At 40.3% G+C, this 19,118-nt stretch overlaps 1 protein-coding gene across 3 annotated transcripts in view; it reads right to left on the bottom strand.

Moving 5' to 3' along the window:
• Positions 1 to 19,118, bottom strand: part of KCNQ5 (potassium voltage-gated channel subfamily Q member 5) — a 306,072-nt gene that overhangs the window by 30,061 nt on the left and 256,893 nt on the right. The window contains exons 6-10 of one of the 3 annotated variants that reach the window (XM_063330166.1): positions 15,597 to 15,707; positions 13,554 to 13,649; positions 10,178 to 10,272; positions 8,630 to 8,656; positions 5,523 to 5,579 (exon numbers count right to left, since the gene is read on the bottom strand). In XM_063330166.1, coding sequence (XP_063186236.1) covers positions 5,523 to 5,579; positions 8,630 to 8,656; positions 10,178 to 10,272; positions 13,554 to 13,649; positions 15,597 to 15,707 — 386 coding nt within the window. The remainder of the gene's footprint in view (positions 1 to 5,522; positions 5,580 to 8,629; positions 8,657 to 10,177; positions 10,273 to 13,553; positions 13,650 to 15,596; positions 15,708 to 19,118) is intronic. The other 2 variants (XM_063330168.1, XM_063330167.1) reach the window with 2 other exon arrangements.

Raw genomic sequence — 19,118 nt, forward strand, 5'->3', positions numbered from 1 at the left:
TTATTTTATTTCATGGTTCCTCCGCTCCTTTTTTTTTTTTCTATTGCATGATATTAGGAAATAATTTCTAAAAATTCTCAATGGTATGAATCTGTTTCTTACACACTTTTGTTTTCATTGAATATATTTCATTTGGGAACGAAACTGATTTGATGTAATTGTTTTTTGTTAGAGGTATCATCAGTAGCGGTCTATTTTACAGTACAGAATAACCTTGTAAAGGAAATTAAAATTAACAAAGAGAAACAAATTTTGCCCAATTGTTACAGATCAATCTCTATTTTTTTTCCTTGACTTTTAAATAGATTTATTTTCATTTTAGTCAGCCCAGCTCAGTGCATTTCTGGCCATCTCTTCAGGTAAACAAGAACAAAATGTATTCTATTATTACTGCATGCCATGTAGTGTCATTTTGGTGTTTTTTTTCTTAAGCAGGCAAAAATACTGTTAGTATATTCATGCTTTTTCAAGATGTGGCACTTCCAACATTTCATATGCATTGTTAGTGATCACCCATATCCAAAATTCCTTGTTACAGCACTTACTTGGACAAGACAAAACCAAAATTAACAGAGCATCCAAGAAACAGCACGATGACCAATTAATGGAAATGTAATGATACGCTGTGTGCTCACTGAAGTTGCTGCTGGAGATTAAGCTGGGAGCTGACTACCTGCAGGCGGTATTGGACAGGCACTTTAGGACAGGTACAAGAGCCCAGCCAAGCTCATGACTGTGACTGGTGGTTCAATGGTGGCCCTGTGGTCTTATAGTTGGCCAAGTGTAAGCTGATTTTTTTCCCTCCTGCGCTTGTAACCCTCCCCTCCACTCAGCTAAACGTGTCATAGGTAGATTTTCTACTTTCCAGTGCTTAAATTACCTTTGCTCATGTTCAAACGTATCTGATGAACATCCTGTGGTCACCGTGACTATCTGCCTATGCTTCTTCATTATTTAACATTTTTGCCTTTGCTTGCCTCTTCCTATAGCAGAAGGCACAAAGGGGAAACAGAAAGGAAGTCTGATACCAAGGTTTGGGCACCTTGTTTTATCTACAAGATTAAGTTCAATTGCCTGTACAGGTGGTCCTGTTCTTGCAAGGGAAGAGATGATGGGAGCGATGCAGTAGCTGCTCATGGCATGATGTTACTGGGTCTTGCTTCCAGTCCTACTGCCTTGGTATAAGCTTTGGGGGTGCTTTTAAAACATCTATAGCAAAGACTGTCTACCTGCAAATTATATTGTATTTGAAGTTAGGACACTTTCTAGTACTCTCAAAGTCTTTGCATTTAACATCAGCATGCCTCTAAGATGTTTTCAACAGAAATGAATTCTGCAGCTAATTAACTAATGCTAACGTGGACTACGTGGTTCTCAGATGTTTAACCTACTGCACTCTGAAAATACAGTGTTAATGTGTAATTATATGAAATGGAAAGTAGTTACAAATTTCTGTGGCTGTGAAATGTTGAGATAATCAGACATCTTTGTCCATGCATAGCATAACATAGCATAGCATAGCGTTTCATTCTGGATACAAACATCACTGAGAGCAGAAAGGTTGCAGTTTGTAGCAGGCAAAGAACATGCTGGGAAGCTTATAATGAGATAATTTTCAAGAACACTAACAAATGAGCACACCAATAGGAAGATTATTAAATAAATGTATTTCTATATGGCATGTTGAATCACTTGAAAGAATACCTTTACTATAATTTCTGAATGTAATCCCCTTCTTCCCTTGCCCAAAGCAAGCAATTGTTTAAATAAACACATCATGGTGCTAGAAATGTTATCCGTTTCCATTGCAAACTGTTACCCAGACCTGCAGTACTGTGTGCGGTTGCATATGCAATACAAAAGACCCACAGAACCTACTATTAGAAAGAAAAGCGAGTTCTAAAATTTAATTTTCAATACAAATTGCATTTCAAGACTGAATGACATTTCAGCTCAGGAATCTTTTGCATTGTACTGCTTCATGAAAATATAAGCTATAAAATATTTATTAACCACATTATTGCATTGTCATACTATACAGCATGAGCAACAGAATCAAAATGGACTTCTTATAGATATTATTCCTAGGCACGTGTCCCCTGTGCTTCATTTAACTCCTCTTATGGCTCAACTTGTATTTGCTATCGAAGCATGAAGTATTTTTTTAGTTTTTAGAAATCTTTGAGTAAAAAAGTTTTTGGACAGTTTCTGTTGCACTAATTTAAATGAAAGGAAGATTGATAAAACAGCCATAGAAATGATCAGTATGGACTACATTCCCATTAACTCCAAGATAAAAATGAAAATAAAAAAAATGAAAAAAACATACATGTTGTTCTGTCAATTAATTTGTACTAATGAGAGCAATGGCTGCCTTTAAATGATTTGTACACATGGTTATTTCATTTATAAAAGCTGAATGGTACACAATGGCTACTTAACCTGAATATCTTTAGTTCTCCAAATCAAAGCAATGAGGCAATGGTGAAAGGAACAGTAGACACTTCATCTGTACTAGAGACATTTTTCAAAAGCGCAACACTGAGAATGAAAATATTCATTTTAAATGCAGACCTCGTACTTAAAAAAAATAATAAATCTGCTTTGTAGCAATGGCAATGTAATGGCATGCCAAGGGTCCATGCGGAGGATAGCTGCATTGTGAAGAGAAACGCAGCCCCTGAAGGAAGCGTGGTTTGGAAACTCTATTTTGCATCTTGAGAGTTTCTCCAAAGACACTGATTATAGCTGTTCTTCACTTCTTGGATACCTGTTCCTATTTTGAGACTGGTGGGAAATGTTCCTGAAGTCACTGGGTCCTACTCAGTGCAGGCATAAACTGTATGACTTGCAGCAGTGGAGAATTCATGCTTGGGAGAAGAAAGCTGCTGCCCTTGGGCACACGCTGCCATGGGGCTCTTCTATATTTGATAAATAACAGATCATGAAGGAACAACTGAATTTTGGGGGCATCCTGACCAGGCTTTTTCCCACAGTGAAAGTCCCTTTCCTTATAGACTATATAGCATCTGGCTCTTGATTCTGCAATAGCGGTAGGGATGATGTTAGAGATACAGAGTGGAGATAATCTTATGCCCTTTCAAGCATCTTTGGGTACTCTGCACTTGAACTGGTAGCCAACTGAAGCCTTTAGGGCCCTTCACTCTGATTTAATGCTGGCTGGATTAGCACTGCCCAGTGCTGTGCTAAAAATCCTTCACCTCTTGCAGGACCTAGCCTGTTCTATTTTTCTCTCTCCCCTTTTCTCCTCTCTTTGTACACAATATCCAAAGGAAATCCCTTGAATTAATGTAAACCTGTTAATGGCCATTGGAAAGGCACATGTCCCTGTAAGTACTCCCAAACTTTAAGTTGAATATTGGTCCAAAAGGCAAAAACCATGAGAAAGAATCAGGAAAATGAAATTACACAAGTTCCTGAGTCAGACCTAAATGACAAGGATCTGAGAGAACCACAGCTGTCTCCTGTCATGTCTGCATTCCTTTAGATGTGTGTCTGTCCATCATTTCTTGTACCTTACGTGATTTATAGGTTATCCCAGTTGGTTTATATACATACTTGCTTCCTATTACTATCTTCCTCGGCAATGGTAATCTCTTTGGACCTATTGCTCCACTATTCTCGCAGGTTGCAAGTTGTGGAATGTATTCACGTTGATAACAGTGAAGCTTTGAAGCATCCTATAGTGGAGATCAATTATAACTGGCACCTGTAGGGAAAAAAGCAAGTGACTTCTCTCCTCTCTCTCTTGTTTTCCTTCCGGAAGGTCAGTTGTAGGATCTCACCACTCATTCCTCCTGTCAGTACATGCATGAGCCTTCACTTCCCTGGCATAGGGAACTAGCAAGCACTTTCTAGTTCCTACATCTTCGTTTTTAAATTCTGTCTTTTCCACCTTTGATTTATGAAGGAATAGATGTTTAGGGACACTAGAGGTCACTGTAGCTTCACTGCAGGGAACAAGAGTACTTCTCTGCTGGACCAAATGACTAGACTTGATCAGATTATGTTTAAATTGATAAATGCTTACGAATCTTTGCTTTTCTCTCCCATACTCACCACTCTGTCTGTCTTCCAAGGACTGTCTTACAATACTTCTTGGTTAACTGAGCGTCTCTCTGCCTCCCAGTCCCACTCCCCTATTTCCTTGCCTACCTCCCTGCATTTCTGGTCAAGTTTATCTTCTGCCCTGCTTCACTACCGGCAGCACTACTGCTTGCTACCATTTACGGTTTATTTTTCAGTTTTCATACTGACCCAGCTGGTGGAAGTGGGAATAGGAAGAAATTGAAATGAATCAGAAGTAACTGGAGCGCCTGAGGGTGAGGGAGAATGATTTGGATCTTGAGTCAAGACAGAAGCTAAAACTGCCAAAAATTATCACCCATGGAAAACAACAGCAAGCAAACGTATGTGCCAGTTTTCAGCAGTTTACTTCCAATAAATGCAGATGTTGATTCTTACCAAGCCTACAGACGACTTTACTGAGAATAAGCTAAATTGAACAAATACAAATGCAATGGATAGTACAGTGAGGCCTGAAGCTCAAACATTCAAGACTTCTCCACCAGTCTCATGCTAGGACCATGAACCCAAGAAATGTGGTGTTATATCTCATACCTTCAATGAGTAATAACGAGAATTTCAGGGACATAGTGTCTTAAAGTTCAATCATCAATCAGAAAAAAATAAGTGAAGTTCAGGGGTTTTGTGTATTTTTTCCTTTTTCAAAACAATTTCCAGATGAAGAGAAACTATTTTTTATCTCATTTTTCTATCATCAGTTTGTACTTCTATTGTCTTTTATGTTACTTTTAAAAAGTAAGAAAAAAATTGTAATAAGCTTGAGTTATAAATCAAGGGTTTCTTCCCATAAGATCCATCCATCTAGGAATTACCATTTTTGGTAAGAGACACAATTTCCACAGAATTCATCTGAGGCAGATGGTTGATTTCACATGCGTTCCTCTACTTTCCACTACAGGACGCAAGCACAGCTTCCACAGGCTGTGTCCAAGGGGATTCTTCTCAACAACTATTGCACGTTTTGAACGTTGGTATTGCCTAGCGTGTTATAGCTTAATATTCCCCACTAATTATTAGATGGAGAACTCAACTGCCATGGTTATAAAAATCCTCTTGGACTTGGGGAAATGTCTTTACCCAAATATTCCACCCCGTTTTTAGATCTCCGCAGGGTAATGCATTCCGCGTCTCAGGCAGAGAAGGGGAACTGGGCTTTGGCAAACCGTGGCGTGCTGCACACTGCAATCGTCCAACCAGACGAGTTTCAAAGAACTGGCATTATCGCCATTGTATTAACGTCATTGCAGGCAACAAGCAACAAGGGAATTACAAGCACTTAAAAATAAATAAATTAAGAAACCTCCTATGGAGAAGTAAGGAACTTTAAAGCACTGAGGAGGGGAAGTAAATGAATCATGCACCTGATGTTAGTTGGCATTCTCAAACACCATGTGAATAGGCAGGATGCTGAATACCTATGTTTCCGAGGGGTGTACATCCTGAAGAGCTTCTGTTTATTACTACAAAGCTTACTAGGAGTGAGGGGAGATAGAGGACCGTGTTACTACGCATTCCACTGCTAGGTAAGGGGTTAGGCTTTCCACCTCAAGTTAGATTCTGCATCACGGACGATTTCTTTTTCATACGGTGCATGCAGAGAGCTTACATTAAATCTACTTTTAGAAACAGATAGTATAGGAGGAGGAGAGAATTCAAGAGTAAATTTACTCAGAGGATGAGTTTTTCCCCCAAGCTCCTATACTGGCAAAACTCCTCCTTATTGCACCAGAGAGACTTGTCTGAATAGCCAATTCGTATTCAGGCTCACTAATCGCAACACTAGACAACACAAAGGGTGACGTTCATCCTTTGCAGACACCCAATGCATGTCCTACACACAGCTTATGACGGCTTATGCTCTCAGGATGTTGTAAGATTCGTCAGTCTTGATCTAGTTTCTTGCACAGGAAGAATTTCAGCCACGTTGTATAATTGAACAGAAATAAATACTATTTGCGTTCAGTGTGTGCATTTGTAGATACACAGAATTTAACATATAGGCTTTTAAAATAACTTGCAGAACTCTAGAAATGATTTTTAGAAATATCTCATTTTCAGCATGGATACACCAGAGAGGTTGTCTACCATTACTTTTGATAAATAATTGGAATGCTTGTGTGTAATATTTTGAGAAATACAACGTACATATTTTTCTTAAAATCAGTAAGAAGCGACAACCTCATAAGCACAGCTCTCTCAACTCAAATGCACAGCAACATTGAGCTACCTAATGAAAGACTGTAGGTCTATACAGGACAAAATGCAAGAATTCATTTCTGTAAATATAAAAGTCATTTTGGTAGGGAAAAAAACCCCAGTCAACTTTCACCTAAAGTAATAAAAGTTTTTCTCCACTGTTATTAGAATGGAGTACAGAGCAAAGAGCGTATTCAGAAAGCAATCCAATGCACTACTTGTGCAAACACGTCTCCATTTAAAGAGTGAAACAAGAAGCAGCTTACTTAGTTCACATAGCATCCCATGCAAGTCACTCAGCATTGCAGTAAGAAAGAAGTTAAACAGCGGAGGACAGTTATCTCGAAGTACGTTGCAGCAGTTTGCAATTACATTTTTACCACAAAAGATCACATACAACACACATATTTTAAGTGATACAAACACACAGCAATACATGAGCATAAGAATGATAAACAGCCACTGACAGAACACACCTTTTCTAAAAGGCACTGAGTGGTCAGTAGGGTTTTTTACCGCAGACCAGGATCTCAGGAGATAACTAGTTCATTTTTATGCCCACACTAATTTGCAGCAGCGCACATATTAGTTGAGAGTTTCTGAAGGGACAAACATCTTCCATTCATTGAAAATAAAGTGAAAAAATCTGGCGAAATCATTGACTACTTTTAAAACCACAACAGTTATCACTAACATGGAGCATGTAATACAGTTTCGACACCTGGGGTTTTTTTTGCATCTAGCTTCTACTGATTCTAGGTAAATTTGTCTCTTTAAGTGCTCGCAGGTACAACCAGAAATAACCTCTCCCCTCTGCACAAATCACTGTTCTGGAGGTGCATACTTATTTACTGCCAACTTCAGTCTCGCCTTTAAAGAAGCTGAAGTCAATTTTAAATGTTGCTGTTGGAGGAGTAGGAAATATGGCTGGTGAGTGCAAAAAAGTTTCAATCAGGCTGTAATAATTTAATGAGACCAATATGTTGCTGGCAAGCCTATGGAGGTGATGTATACGAAAAGTCACAGAACGGACAGAGCAGGTGAAGTGCTCTTGAGGGACATCTCTGAGCAAACCCAGTCCCCTCGAGTTCCTGTGACGCTAACAGCAGTTACGTGAACATCGGGGAAAAGGATGGAGTCAGGTGTCAGAGGACCAGTCTGGAACAGGGAACAGGACGCGGGTAATTGATGTGAAGACTTTCCACCCCTGACTGAATAACCCAGAAGAGTTTGTGAACCACAGCACAACTCGGGGACGGTTGTATTTCAGGGGTTGACGTGTCACCAACATTTTTTTTCTTGGCTTTTCATTGTTTTCTGCTTGGAGGTAAACTCCACTGTTCTCTGACCGTGCTGATACCACAGTGCTGGCTGCCGAACGCCTGTAGACTCCCGTCCCTAATGAGTTTTGGAGGTAGTGTAATTTCTCTTGTAGCCGCCGAGTCCTTTCCCGTCCCTAAGGATTCGAGCTGTAAGTACGGCAAAGAGCAGCATTTCCTCTTACTGCCTTAGGACTGTGCACGTCCAGGGCTTTATTTACCCAGCGAGGATAGCCCTGCCAAGCCTGCCACTGCGTGCTGTAGGCAGCCAGGTTGGGTGGAAGCCCCATCTGCCCTCCTAGTGGTGGGGCTTATTTAAGGAGAGATGCCAGGCTGCCTCCTCAGCCCAAACAGGGCCATGCCGGGGTGCAAACCTTGCAGCCGGGAGGAGGTGAGCCACCACAGCGGTGCTTTCCCCCCACCTGCCATGTGCCAAAATGCTCCTGAGGAGGGGACGGCAGGAAAAGGTTAGGCGACGTGGGGACGCAGCACTGAGGAAGCCTTGAGGATGCACCTGCAGGGCAGCACAGAACCTGGCCAAGGTGACATCCAACCAGCCCCGTCGGGGGATCCTCCCCGTGCGACAGGGGGCTGGCGGGCTTGTTCACAAAGCCAAACTCAACTAGGTGCCTGTGACTCCCACTGCGATTCCTGGAAACCTCGAGTGTCGGCAGAAGCCGGGGGCCGCGTCCTGGCCCAGGAGCTGGGTCCGTGGAGGCTGCTCCACTCGCTGCTCTGACGCTGTTCAAACTGAGCTCCCCCTCAAAGCTAAAACATGTGGCTAGAAAAGTAAAAAAATTGCCTAGTTTCTCCATACAAAAACTGGGACAAAGAAGCTAATTTCAGCAGCATTAGTCTATCGATATGAGTTTTAAAAAAATGCAATTTTTGTTTATTATCGGTTAACAGTTACAGTTCATTGAACCTACTGTACAGAACCCGAGACATCTAAAAGCCATTAAGAAGCAGCGATTTCACAGATAAAAGAAACAAAAGAAACTACAAACCTGCTAGAAGCTTCCCCTTGTTCTTTTCTTCAGGTCAGGGAGTGGGAGGGAAAAACATACTTGTTATGCAGATAGTAATCACATTACTTAGTTACAGATGATGTTAGATATATGATAAACGTAAATGGATATGTTAATTAGTGTACAACACACACATTACATTGCAACCACGAAAACATTTAAGCAAGACTTGTAACTACAACGCTTCTGAAAAAGAAACTTTTCAGTTGTTTTAACACATGCAGAACATGCTTAGTACATACCACTGCAGACTGAGTTGGCAAAGCACTTAGGCAAAATGCATTGCTGACACATATATAACAGAAAGCTGTAGGCTCTTATTAGATAAAGTTATCTCTGGTGAATAAAAAGGTTTAATTTTAGGATAGCACAGCAATACGCTTATTTAAAATAACAATTAGATGCACTTTTGAGGGACAGTCATATTTTAGAACATTTTAGGTGGGACACAGCTTCACTATTTATGTAATTTTATATCCATCCATTTATACCAGTGTTGCCTTTAACCTGTTTGCATATGTCAAAAATCAATATCCCACGTAACTTTTAATGTAAAAGTTCCTTTTAGTTTGGAGCGTTTTGGAATTACTGTTATGGTAATGGATTACTTATGGCTCTGTTCTTGTCAACTCTCTGAAATTCAAAGATCAGCTTTGGGTAGCCAGCCAAACCTCTTTTTGGCTGAGCTTTTTGGCACATGATTACCTTTTTACTGTCATGTGGATGTTCATCACCCAGCTCTGAGAGAAACCACTAATTCTCTCGCGCCGTCTGCAATAACAAGTTAGGATGCTTGTCAGAGCTTTCCCATAAGGCTTTTAGCACTCTGCTTTTTTGATCTTTATCAAGTATCTTTTACTTCCTGATTTGTGCCCTGCATTGAATCAGTCAATTTACTACCTTCTGGTAAATCTTCTACTGAATTATTGAAGAGTCTTGGGCTGCCAGTGCTCTGTGAATTCTCACCCAAACTAGGACATCAAATATTTCCCGTCTGCAAACCGTGACATCAGGTCTTTTTAGTCGTCTTCTACTGGCTGGGGGTGTAACTGAGGATATAATTTGCCCTAAGGAAATACTGCATATATGAGAAGTTATGACGAAAAGGAGCAAATTCCCCAGTGCATTCACCTGCAGAGTACCACAAGGCTCTCTCCCCTTGCAAAAGTAGATCTGTAGCTACAGCCTGATATAAAGGCACAGGCACAGAAATACCATTAAATCAAGGAACAAGCTCTGCGTTGAACTTCTCCTCCTTAGAGATAATTTGGAACTGGGTGAAACATTAACCTTGATATATGAGTGGGTTTTTGCAAAAACGCTTCTAATGCCTGGCCTCAGGTCAATGGCAATGATTTGTATTTGTCCCACTGTCCTAGGCTTCTAGTACTAGTGATCTGATTTGTTAGTTGAAATTTTTAATGAGAGGACTTAAGAAGACGAAACAAGACGAAACAGACAAGTAGTAATTCTCTATAAGCTCGAACAGACATCGATAACAGCACCAGCTGCCATATTTGTACCTACTTTGTAGGGCTGCAGGTATGCAAGGCCTTCAAATGAGGCTTCCAGGTAGCAATGGAAACCGATTTCTCATCAGCCGCATAACTACGCCATACACACTACGTGCAGGATATATGGTAAAAAAAGAAAAAAACAAGGCAAGAGGGAGCAGGGGATGAAACAAAAAATTGAAAAGCAGATTAGTAACCAATACAAGTCATGGCTTTCTTTTATCATTCATAGCACTGATACATGCCTGAGGGGAGGAAGAATACTTTCATAATATCGCCAGGTGGCTGTCAGGTTTGTTCGGCTGGCGTCAGTAGAATAAAACCGCCAAGAAGCCTGGTATGGGGAAACAATAGAAAAGCACAAAGGATCCAAGAACATGAAGTGACAATGCCACCGCACTGATTACGGAGAGAGGGGATTTTGCTCAGATCGGGATGCGCTCTGTTAGGCTGATTAAGGAAATACCAGTAAAAACCTACCAAAACTCTTGTGAATCACACTTTACAGAGTAAAGTAAGAGTTATTGGCTTTGTGGAAGCACCAGAAGATATTCAGTACATAAAGGTGCTCAAAAAAGCATTGCAGTGATTTATTTGTGACAAGTCCATAGGGGACACCCACACAAACTGGCAGTCTGAGGTAACGAAAGTGTCGTAATACATTTTGTAGATGATAATGAAAACCAGACAAAAAGCATTTAGAAGAAAAGTGACGTATTCTCTGTGGTCTGAAACACTGCTAAATGTTTAAAAACATGAAATAAATCATTTCAAAGGTGAGTGAACAAAGCATAGCACTGAAAACGTATTCGCCGTTTGGATTTATAACTGCATGTAGATAGTAAGGCAGATCCTCCGTTCTGCAACCTGGAACAGCTTCCCTGATGTCAACATAACTATATTAATTTGTACTAGCTGAGTGTCTGCGCTTCCTGTATATTGTCAACCATTAAATGTCATCCAGGTATTCTCGTACAGAGTCTAATAACCTGTGTTTTCCTACTGCGTATCTCTCAGAAATACATCTAGTCTTCATTTACAGATGGAGAACCTGTCACTCACTTTGTAAATTGTTCCACTGGCTGATCATTCTCATTGTCAAAAATCTGTGCATTGTTTTTACTTTGAAAGTCTTTGGTTTTGTCTTATAGCCAGAGGTATTTGTTACTTTTCTGTCTGCTACATTAAATAGTCCTCTAGGTTCCAGTATTTCCTCTCTGGACTTTTATGCGCAAATAATATTCACACTGAATACTTCTTATAATCTAAAGAAACTGAGAAAAGTATACCCATATGAAACATTTCATTTTTCTATAGCGATACCTTAGCTATCTTTAAGTCAGGTAAAGGCTCCAGCAGACAGTATATCTATGGCAACAGAGGAGTTAGCACAGACTAATTCTGCAGAGTAACTGATTAGAAAATAGACATTATCCTGATAAACTAGAGCACACTGATTTCCATGGTAGCGCATTATCAAATCCTCAACAGGCAATTTAAAAAAGCCCAGGCACTTTTACAGTAGACAATGATACGCAGTTTAGACACATCCTGCATTTATGAATGTGAAATTTTCTCCAGTCCTGGACTCATTTTTTCCGATGTTTTCTTTGTTTTTTCCAGTTTTCCAGGCTAATTTATGAACTGTAGATGCTGAGTTGATATGTGGCGTGTTAGTAACAGCGTCACCATCCACAGTGGTAATATCAGCCTCCTCCTACTTGTTACCTTTCTGGTTCTGTATCTAAGGACTGTATTAAAACAGCTGGAGTAACACTGGGAACTTGTATGAAGCTCTTGACCCTTCTTTACCACTCTTTCTCCTCTGTGTTTCTCATCCTTTGTCAAGTCCTTTCCATAGTCACTAATACTAACATAGAAACCTCTTGTAATAGTCTGAATTAATTGTTTCTAGTTCAAGTTTTGTGTTTGGTGTATTAAGACATTTGGTAGGGATCGTTCCACCCTGTAATGTCACCCAGATCATCCTCGGGTTCATTCCTGTGTGCCTGCCCTCATCTTTCCTATTCTGCCAGGCCTTGTGCTATTGGCAAATATCTCCATCAGCAATTTTATAATTATTTCCAGACCACTGAAAATGCTGAACATGAAAATGAACATGTAAATGCTGAAGAGCCTTCATCATGGGATCCCACCACAAATATCTTCCTTTCACAACGATTTTGCCCATTGAGAGTCACTTTCTGAAATCGGTCAGTTAGCTGCTCTTAATCTATTTAGCATGCTGTCTTACTAATACTTTGGTTGAACTATCATACAATAATAAGAGCTACATCCAAACCCTAAATCTATTGTGTGTTTCCTCTGGCAAACAAACTTGTAAGAAACAGTTTAGAATATATGTGCTAGAAAATATCTCATTCATTCATTCTACAGTGCAATAGATACAAAAGGAGTGCAATTATACTTATTAATTAGTCTAATAAATATACAATCTCAAGTATTTAGTATCTAATAATCATTGAACAGTAAGAATGGAAAACATTTATTAACTTTAAGAATGCTTCAGAGACAGTCTGGCATCTATCCTGAACTTACCACGGAACTCTGGTATATTAATATTCAGCTTCTTTATTTGGATTTATTATTTCAGAATTAAAAAAACAGTGTAAGCGACACACATAAAACACTGAGGATCCCAAGCAAATAAACTAGGTTGCTAGAAGATTATTTCTCCCCTCTTTTTTTTCAGTCCATCAAGTAGAGTAAAGCTAGGTGCAAAATCATTCTTAGAGGTTTTTCTCATTTCTAACTAGGAATGTAAGTTAAGGAAAAAACCCATGTGAAACAGCTCTTTAACAATTATCATGCCACTTCTGTTAAAAAATAATCTTTCTAAATCGTTGATCTGCACCATTACATCAATATTGGAGCTGAAACCACTTCAGACAATTTCAGACATTTTGGAATTGCTAGCGCCTACATTTTCCATTTTGAATTGACCAATAGTGAAAGCAATTCTCTGAGCAGGACACTTTTCACTTTCACCAAGTATATCATTCATTGGAGCACTCTAAACCCTGTAGTAGATGAAAAGTAGCGTAATATAGGCAAGAGTGCTGTGCTGTCAGTTGGGTTGTCTAGGGATCAATTCTGTTTTTCCAGGTAATTTGCTAACTTCAGGCATGCAATTGACAACCTCTGCTTGGTTTCTTCAGCATGGATAGAAGAACTCAAAAACCACACATAGAAATGCTATATACACAATTATGGCAACACACGGTAATCGCTGAATAAACTTATTTCATGAACCTAACCAATCTGTTAAACCTTATTTCCACAAAAACTTCCAAATTGAAATAATAAAACTTGCTCCAATATGTACTTTAAGTCACCTCTTGTTATCTTTTCACTGATTTCATAGTTACCTGAATTAGACTGGCGGCTGGATTCCTTCTTTTCTCAAAGTGTTTCTGACGATGCTGTTCCTGCACTTTTAACGCAAATCCTGAGCCAAGGATGCCCTGCAATACAGTACACCGTTTATCATTATGTAGGTAGTTTTTTCAACAAATATACACAACCAACTACAGAGGTTTTGTGAAGATGTTACGCCATATGATTTCTTCAGGTAACACGTTTATGACAGTATAGGACGGTATAAGGCTTAACAATGGTGCCCATTCGTGGTGAGGCCGAAGACTCCTTACTTAAGAGATAACATCTGTGGTGCTACCAGCAACCGCTCATCTCAACCATTGCTCGGGGTTGCGCTACACTATGTTCCTGCAGCTCTAAGGGCCACGGACATATAGCTATATATAAAACATCAGGCAGGAACATCCAGAGGAATTTAAGGCAGGAGTGATGAAATGACCAGCTGCCAAATATGCCAGATATATATGGGCTTCAAAGTCTGTATCTTCAGTGCTTATCATAACTTTTGATTTTAGAAAATGCCTTGCTTTACAGATTAAGACCATTTCTTCTCACTTTCCCATCTAAGTAGTCCCCATTGTTCACTCTATAGGCTATGAAAAAAAGCTGACGATGAAACGTCTCCCCTTTTGGCTTTTTTATGTTCGAATAAGGAAGACAAATTTGACTGCTGCTGAACAACAGATTGAGAATGTTTCCCTCTTTGGCTTGCAAGGAGCGTAGTATTTCTGCTGGACGTGTCTGCATTATGCGGAAGAGTATTTCCACTTGATTCTTCGTCAGGATAAAATGATATTAGAAATGCACACGATTCACACATATGTCTTGTTTTACAGACAGATTCAGCACAAAAGTGTTCGTGAGGAAAATGAGTATCTGTACATAGATATGACATGAGGAACAAAAGTTCTGGCATATCGAATATGTAAAGTTATTCATCTTTTACAGGTTCATTGTAGTCCTGAAAGTTAGTAACACTAACTTTCTTCTTAGTGGTGACTAGGTAACAAAGAGAATTAATTACAGTAACTGCCATTAAATAGCAAAGGTTCCAAACAGGTAATGTATTAATTATAATTATAATGTACTATAATATGCCAGAGATACTGAAATAGTCTCTGTACTTCGAATAAGAAATAAATGCAGTACACTAGATGATTCAACGCTGTTAGCAAATTCTGACTTTTAATCTTGGTTTGTCTATATCGTTGAAAACAAATGTATTATTTTAACATTCATAATTTATTGTGATCCACAGATAATGAATCCAAGTATTAAAATATTGACTTTCTGTATATGTTGCACTGGATGCAATACAACAAAATGCGTATGTCACTTCTGGTTTCATGCTTATTCAATACTAATTTAAAAAAGAAAGGAAATTCGCTCACAAAAATGAAAAGTTATTTCTGAAGCTATGCTATACTTTAGTCGTTAGATGATTCCCATTTCCATTAAAATCTCTTGAACATTAATAAAAGCAACATAAATAAACTATCATGTTTATTTACAATCATTCACAGAAAATGGTAGTTGCATTTTTATATTCAACAACATCAACTTTTGATTGATTTGCTGCTATCTACTGTTCTGTTGGTAGCCTGAACATGCTCATACAAGACAACCTATTAGAAATATCTCACTTTTTTTTGCAATAGAATCTAATTCAGAAAAACATATCAGCTGATTTTTTCCAAAAATCTGAAAGAAAAGCAGTAACGCATGAGCCACAATTCATAACAAAAGAACGGAATTTCAACCTTACACAATAGCATGCTACCTAATTTAGGATTATTTCCCAGTTCTGTTCTGGCCAAAGAAAGCCCCCCAGAGAAAGCCCCCAAAACTCAAGTAATGACAGCAACGCTAAACCTTTTGTTTGGATTTCGGATAGCAGTTCACCTATGCTGTCAGAGAGCAAAAAGCCTTAAACAGTTCATGTGGAGATCTTCCTTCAGCTTTTTGTATCATAACAGTGGTAGGAGCTACTGCAGTTTCTATTACTTTTTTACAAGTTTTCTAGGCATACTCACAGCAGGTAGTGCAAAGAAAGAAATGCCAAGTAGAGCAAATCCTGCAGAAAGCAACCTTCCAAGCCAAGTAAGAGGAGTTTTGTCTCCGTAGCCAATGGTTGTCAATGTGATCTAGAAAGAAATTAACGAATATCGTGGCTTACCAGAAGTTACCGAGAGATTAGTTGCAGATTATTTACATGGCATGAAACAGCATTTCCAATAATGCATTTCCAAGACACATGGAATATATATAGTTGTTTCTAAAAGAAAACTGAACATAAACAAATTAACATTAATGCATTTTTCTAAATATTCTTTATGACTGAATAAAACTGAGGTAAATAATAAATGTGAGAAAAATACCGAAATAAGCAATAAATCAGTTTTAAAAATAACAAAGCAGGAGGTCTGAGATCTCAAAGATGTCAAATGATGGGAAATTATGTGAGTTGGGCAGAAAAAAGTGTTCTTTTCCATGGGTGTAAAGGTGTTTCACCTATTTTCTGCAGGGAAATATAACTATGTATTTGCACAACTACACAAATATGGATTATACAGAGATCACATTGTAAAAATATAGTTGGACTAAAAGGAAGTTGAAGTTCACAGATGAGAAAAAGTCAAAGGAACAAGAAGGAGCTGCGTTTTCTACAAGTCCATCGGTACAATTTGAAGTGGATCATCTTCCAAAACACAAAAAACAGTGATCAAAAGCTGGAAGGAACCTTAAGAAGTTCCTGGTCCTTTCCCCTTCCTTATGACAGGCTCAGATATACCTACATCGCTCCTGACAAGCTCCAAAGACTGCTAGGCAGCAGCAGATGCAGAGCTACCTCAGGCTGTTGGACAACATTAGCTCAGACATACGTGGGGAGAGGTCAAAGAGAAAGAGGAGGGCATCTGTAATCCCTTCAACGTGGCGAGTGCAATCAGAGGCTCAGCATACAGATGTTTCGATAGCTGCGCTGCGGAGGCCAGCACCTCTGCCATGTAGCAACAGTGCAGATGACGGCAGAGTTTGGTACAGGCGGGAAGGCTCTCCACATCCCACTCATTGACCACAGGCCATGTAGAAATGCAGCACATATGCAAATAATGGTGCGTGGTTGTGGTTTACTGACCATATCTCCAAAGGAAAAAGATTCTGACTTCATGTTCGTGTGTGGCTGAGGGTCTTCCCTGACCCAGGCGAATGTCCTCCAGGCTACTCCTGGCCTGGGAAGCGCAGCAGTGCCAAACCTGGGGACTGGACCTGGGGCAGGAGAAAGTTATGTCTCTGCGCTTCCCTCTTGGGTAGTTTGGACCCCCGCCACCCCCCGGCTGCCTTGTGCGGGCACCAGGAGGTGTGGGCAGAGTGGAGGATTTCCGAAGACCGGCTGGGAGGCGGCAGGGCACGTGCTCAGGCAACGGCACACGATGTTAAAGGACAAAGATAGACAACGGGAGGCTGAATGCCAAGGACTCCGGGGCCTGTTATTAGGGGAGAACATGTGCATGGAGAATTATTTTACATCGTGTACCAAATGTGGGCAAGTTCAGGCTTAGCAAATATTCTGGCTGGAATGAATTCTTCAGGAAAATGCCTTCTAGAGACATTATTTCTCTTCCAGCTTCCTCAAAGTTCATTCCTAGGCAAGACGGCCAAAGCAATTCTATTTAATGCTGGGGTCACCACAGGACAAAAGAAGGAAAGTCTTTTGGAAGTAATTAGATTTCAACTATTTAGGGCTCTGTAGATAGTAAACAGTGCTTCTAATTGCTCCCATTGTTGGGAACAAACTGCGGGTGTAATATACCCTGAGAAAGGCATAGTGACTAAAAGAGAGTGAGCTGAATTAAGGCTGCAGCTGAAATTTCAAGGGGTTATCAAGTCTCAAGTTTTGTAATGTGAGCCTGGTTGCAGGCACACCACCCTGTGTGCTTATCGGGTCTCACTCTCCTTCCTTGCTCCTCTTCACTTCCCTACCTTAACCCCTCTTCCCAGCTTTCGCTGGACTCTTTGGAGAGCCAGTGCAACCCAGGAGGGTGGAGAGCATTAGCCACGTTTCTGCATGGTTGGTTTCTGCTGGTTTTGGTGAGTTGAGTTAGCTCATGGAGGTGCCTAACACGCTCCAGAGCCTGCACAAGGCAGTGTGTGGCTGAGATAGAGCGATAAGGAGGAACGGAGGTGGGAATGTAGCTCCCTTTTTTCTGGCAGAGGTGAGCTGATGCAGCCATGCTCTTGGCCTGGCAGAGGGGCTTGGTTTGGTTTTCCTTTGTTTGCTGACGGTGGTATTCCCCGCTCTTCTCATCAGAGGGCAAGTGCAGAACAGTTTGAGGCTATTAAGACCCAGAGAGCAACAAAGCACTTGAACAAATGAATCCCTGAATAAAAGTTCCTCAAAATTCGTTTCCAGGCCAGTCATCGCAAAGCAGTTTGAAGCTCTGGAACAAGCCCAGTTTCTTGGCTTCTGTTCAGCTCCCTATCTCTGCCAGACACTGGAAAGCACAGAGATATCTCCTGCCTGGGCTGACAAGAAGGAAACAGAACTAAGTGTCATCTGCATATTAATGATATTGTCACCGAACTGTCTTCCGAAGAAGTCAAAGATAAACTTGAACCTTTGGGATCTGACATCTGGGAGCGATCCAAAACCAGGAGCAGTCACACAGACTGTATCCCTGGAATTTCTCCAAAGAAAATAACAGGACAGTATTAAAGCCTTTCCCCCGATTCTTTTAGGTTCTGAAGACTTGATGGTATCAGTCTATGATTATCAGTGGCTTCTTGCTCACTTTGAGCTGCTGTATCTCAGGATGGTCTTTACATGAGCGTATAGGTGTCAGCACCGTGCTGTGCTGTATCATCTTACTCAATACTGACCAAATGGGTTTGATCTTTTTTTTATATTCCTCTCATCACACAACTAAGAAAATATTTTCCAGACCACTTCAGGGTCAAGTTCAGGAATAATCCTCCGCACGGTTGTTAGTGCTGCAAGCGAATGACTAAACCACTGGCCAGGCCCTGACTGGCATAATCCTCAGGTTAAATTAACTGAACAGGGTGTGGAAAACTACTGGAGGTGAGATGATGACAACATGAGAAATTTCCAGACGTCACTGATAATAATGTAAGAAACAGACAGAAGTTACAGCTAGCGTTGCGAGGGAAGGCTGGATCCCACGGGTAATTATGGGAGGAGTGACCGAAGTTCAAAGGTGACTGGAGGAACTCTGGGGCCTTTTGGGGATTGCAATCTTGCAAGGACAAACAGCACCTAGGTGACAGCATCAGCAGTACCATGCAAAGCCAAGAGTGACAAGGTAACAGAAATACAAAACCTGTGGCAAACCTGTGAAAGTAATTAGCTTGTTTATTTGAGAGGAGACTTGGTCAGAGGAAACAAAGGGGTGAAAAACAGGATCAAGATACAGTAAAAGGAATAACAAGGTGTGCAAATCATGTCTTTCTGGGGATACTTGCTGAGCAGACCTGGGTCTAATCACCACAGCCTAAGCCAGGACAATAAACCAAGCCTTTTAGGCTTTCTTTGGATA

Source organism: Chroicocephalus ridibundus, chromosome 3 (genome assembly GCF_963924245.1).
Source record: "Chroicocephalus ridibundus chromosome 3, bChrRid1.1, whole genome shotgun sequence".
NCBI lineage: Eukaryota > Metazoa > Chordata > Aves > Charadriiformes > Laridae > Chroicocephalus > Chroicocephalus ridibundus.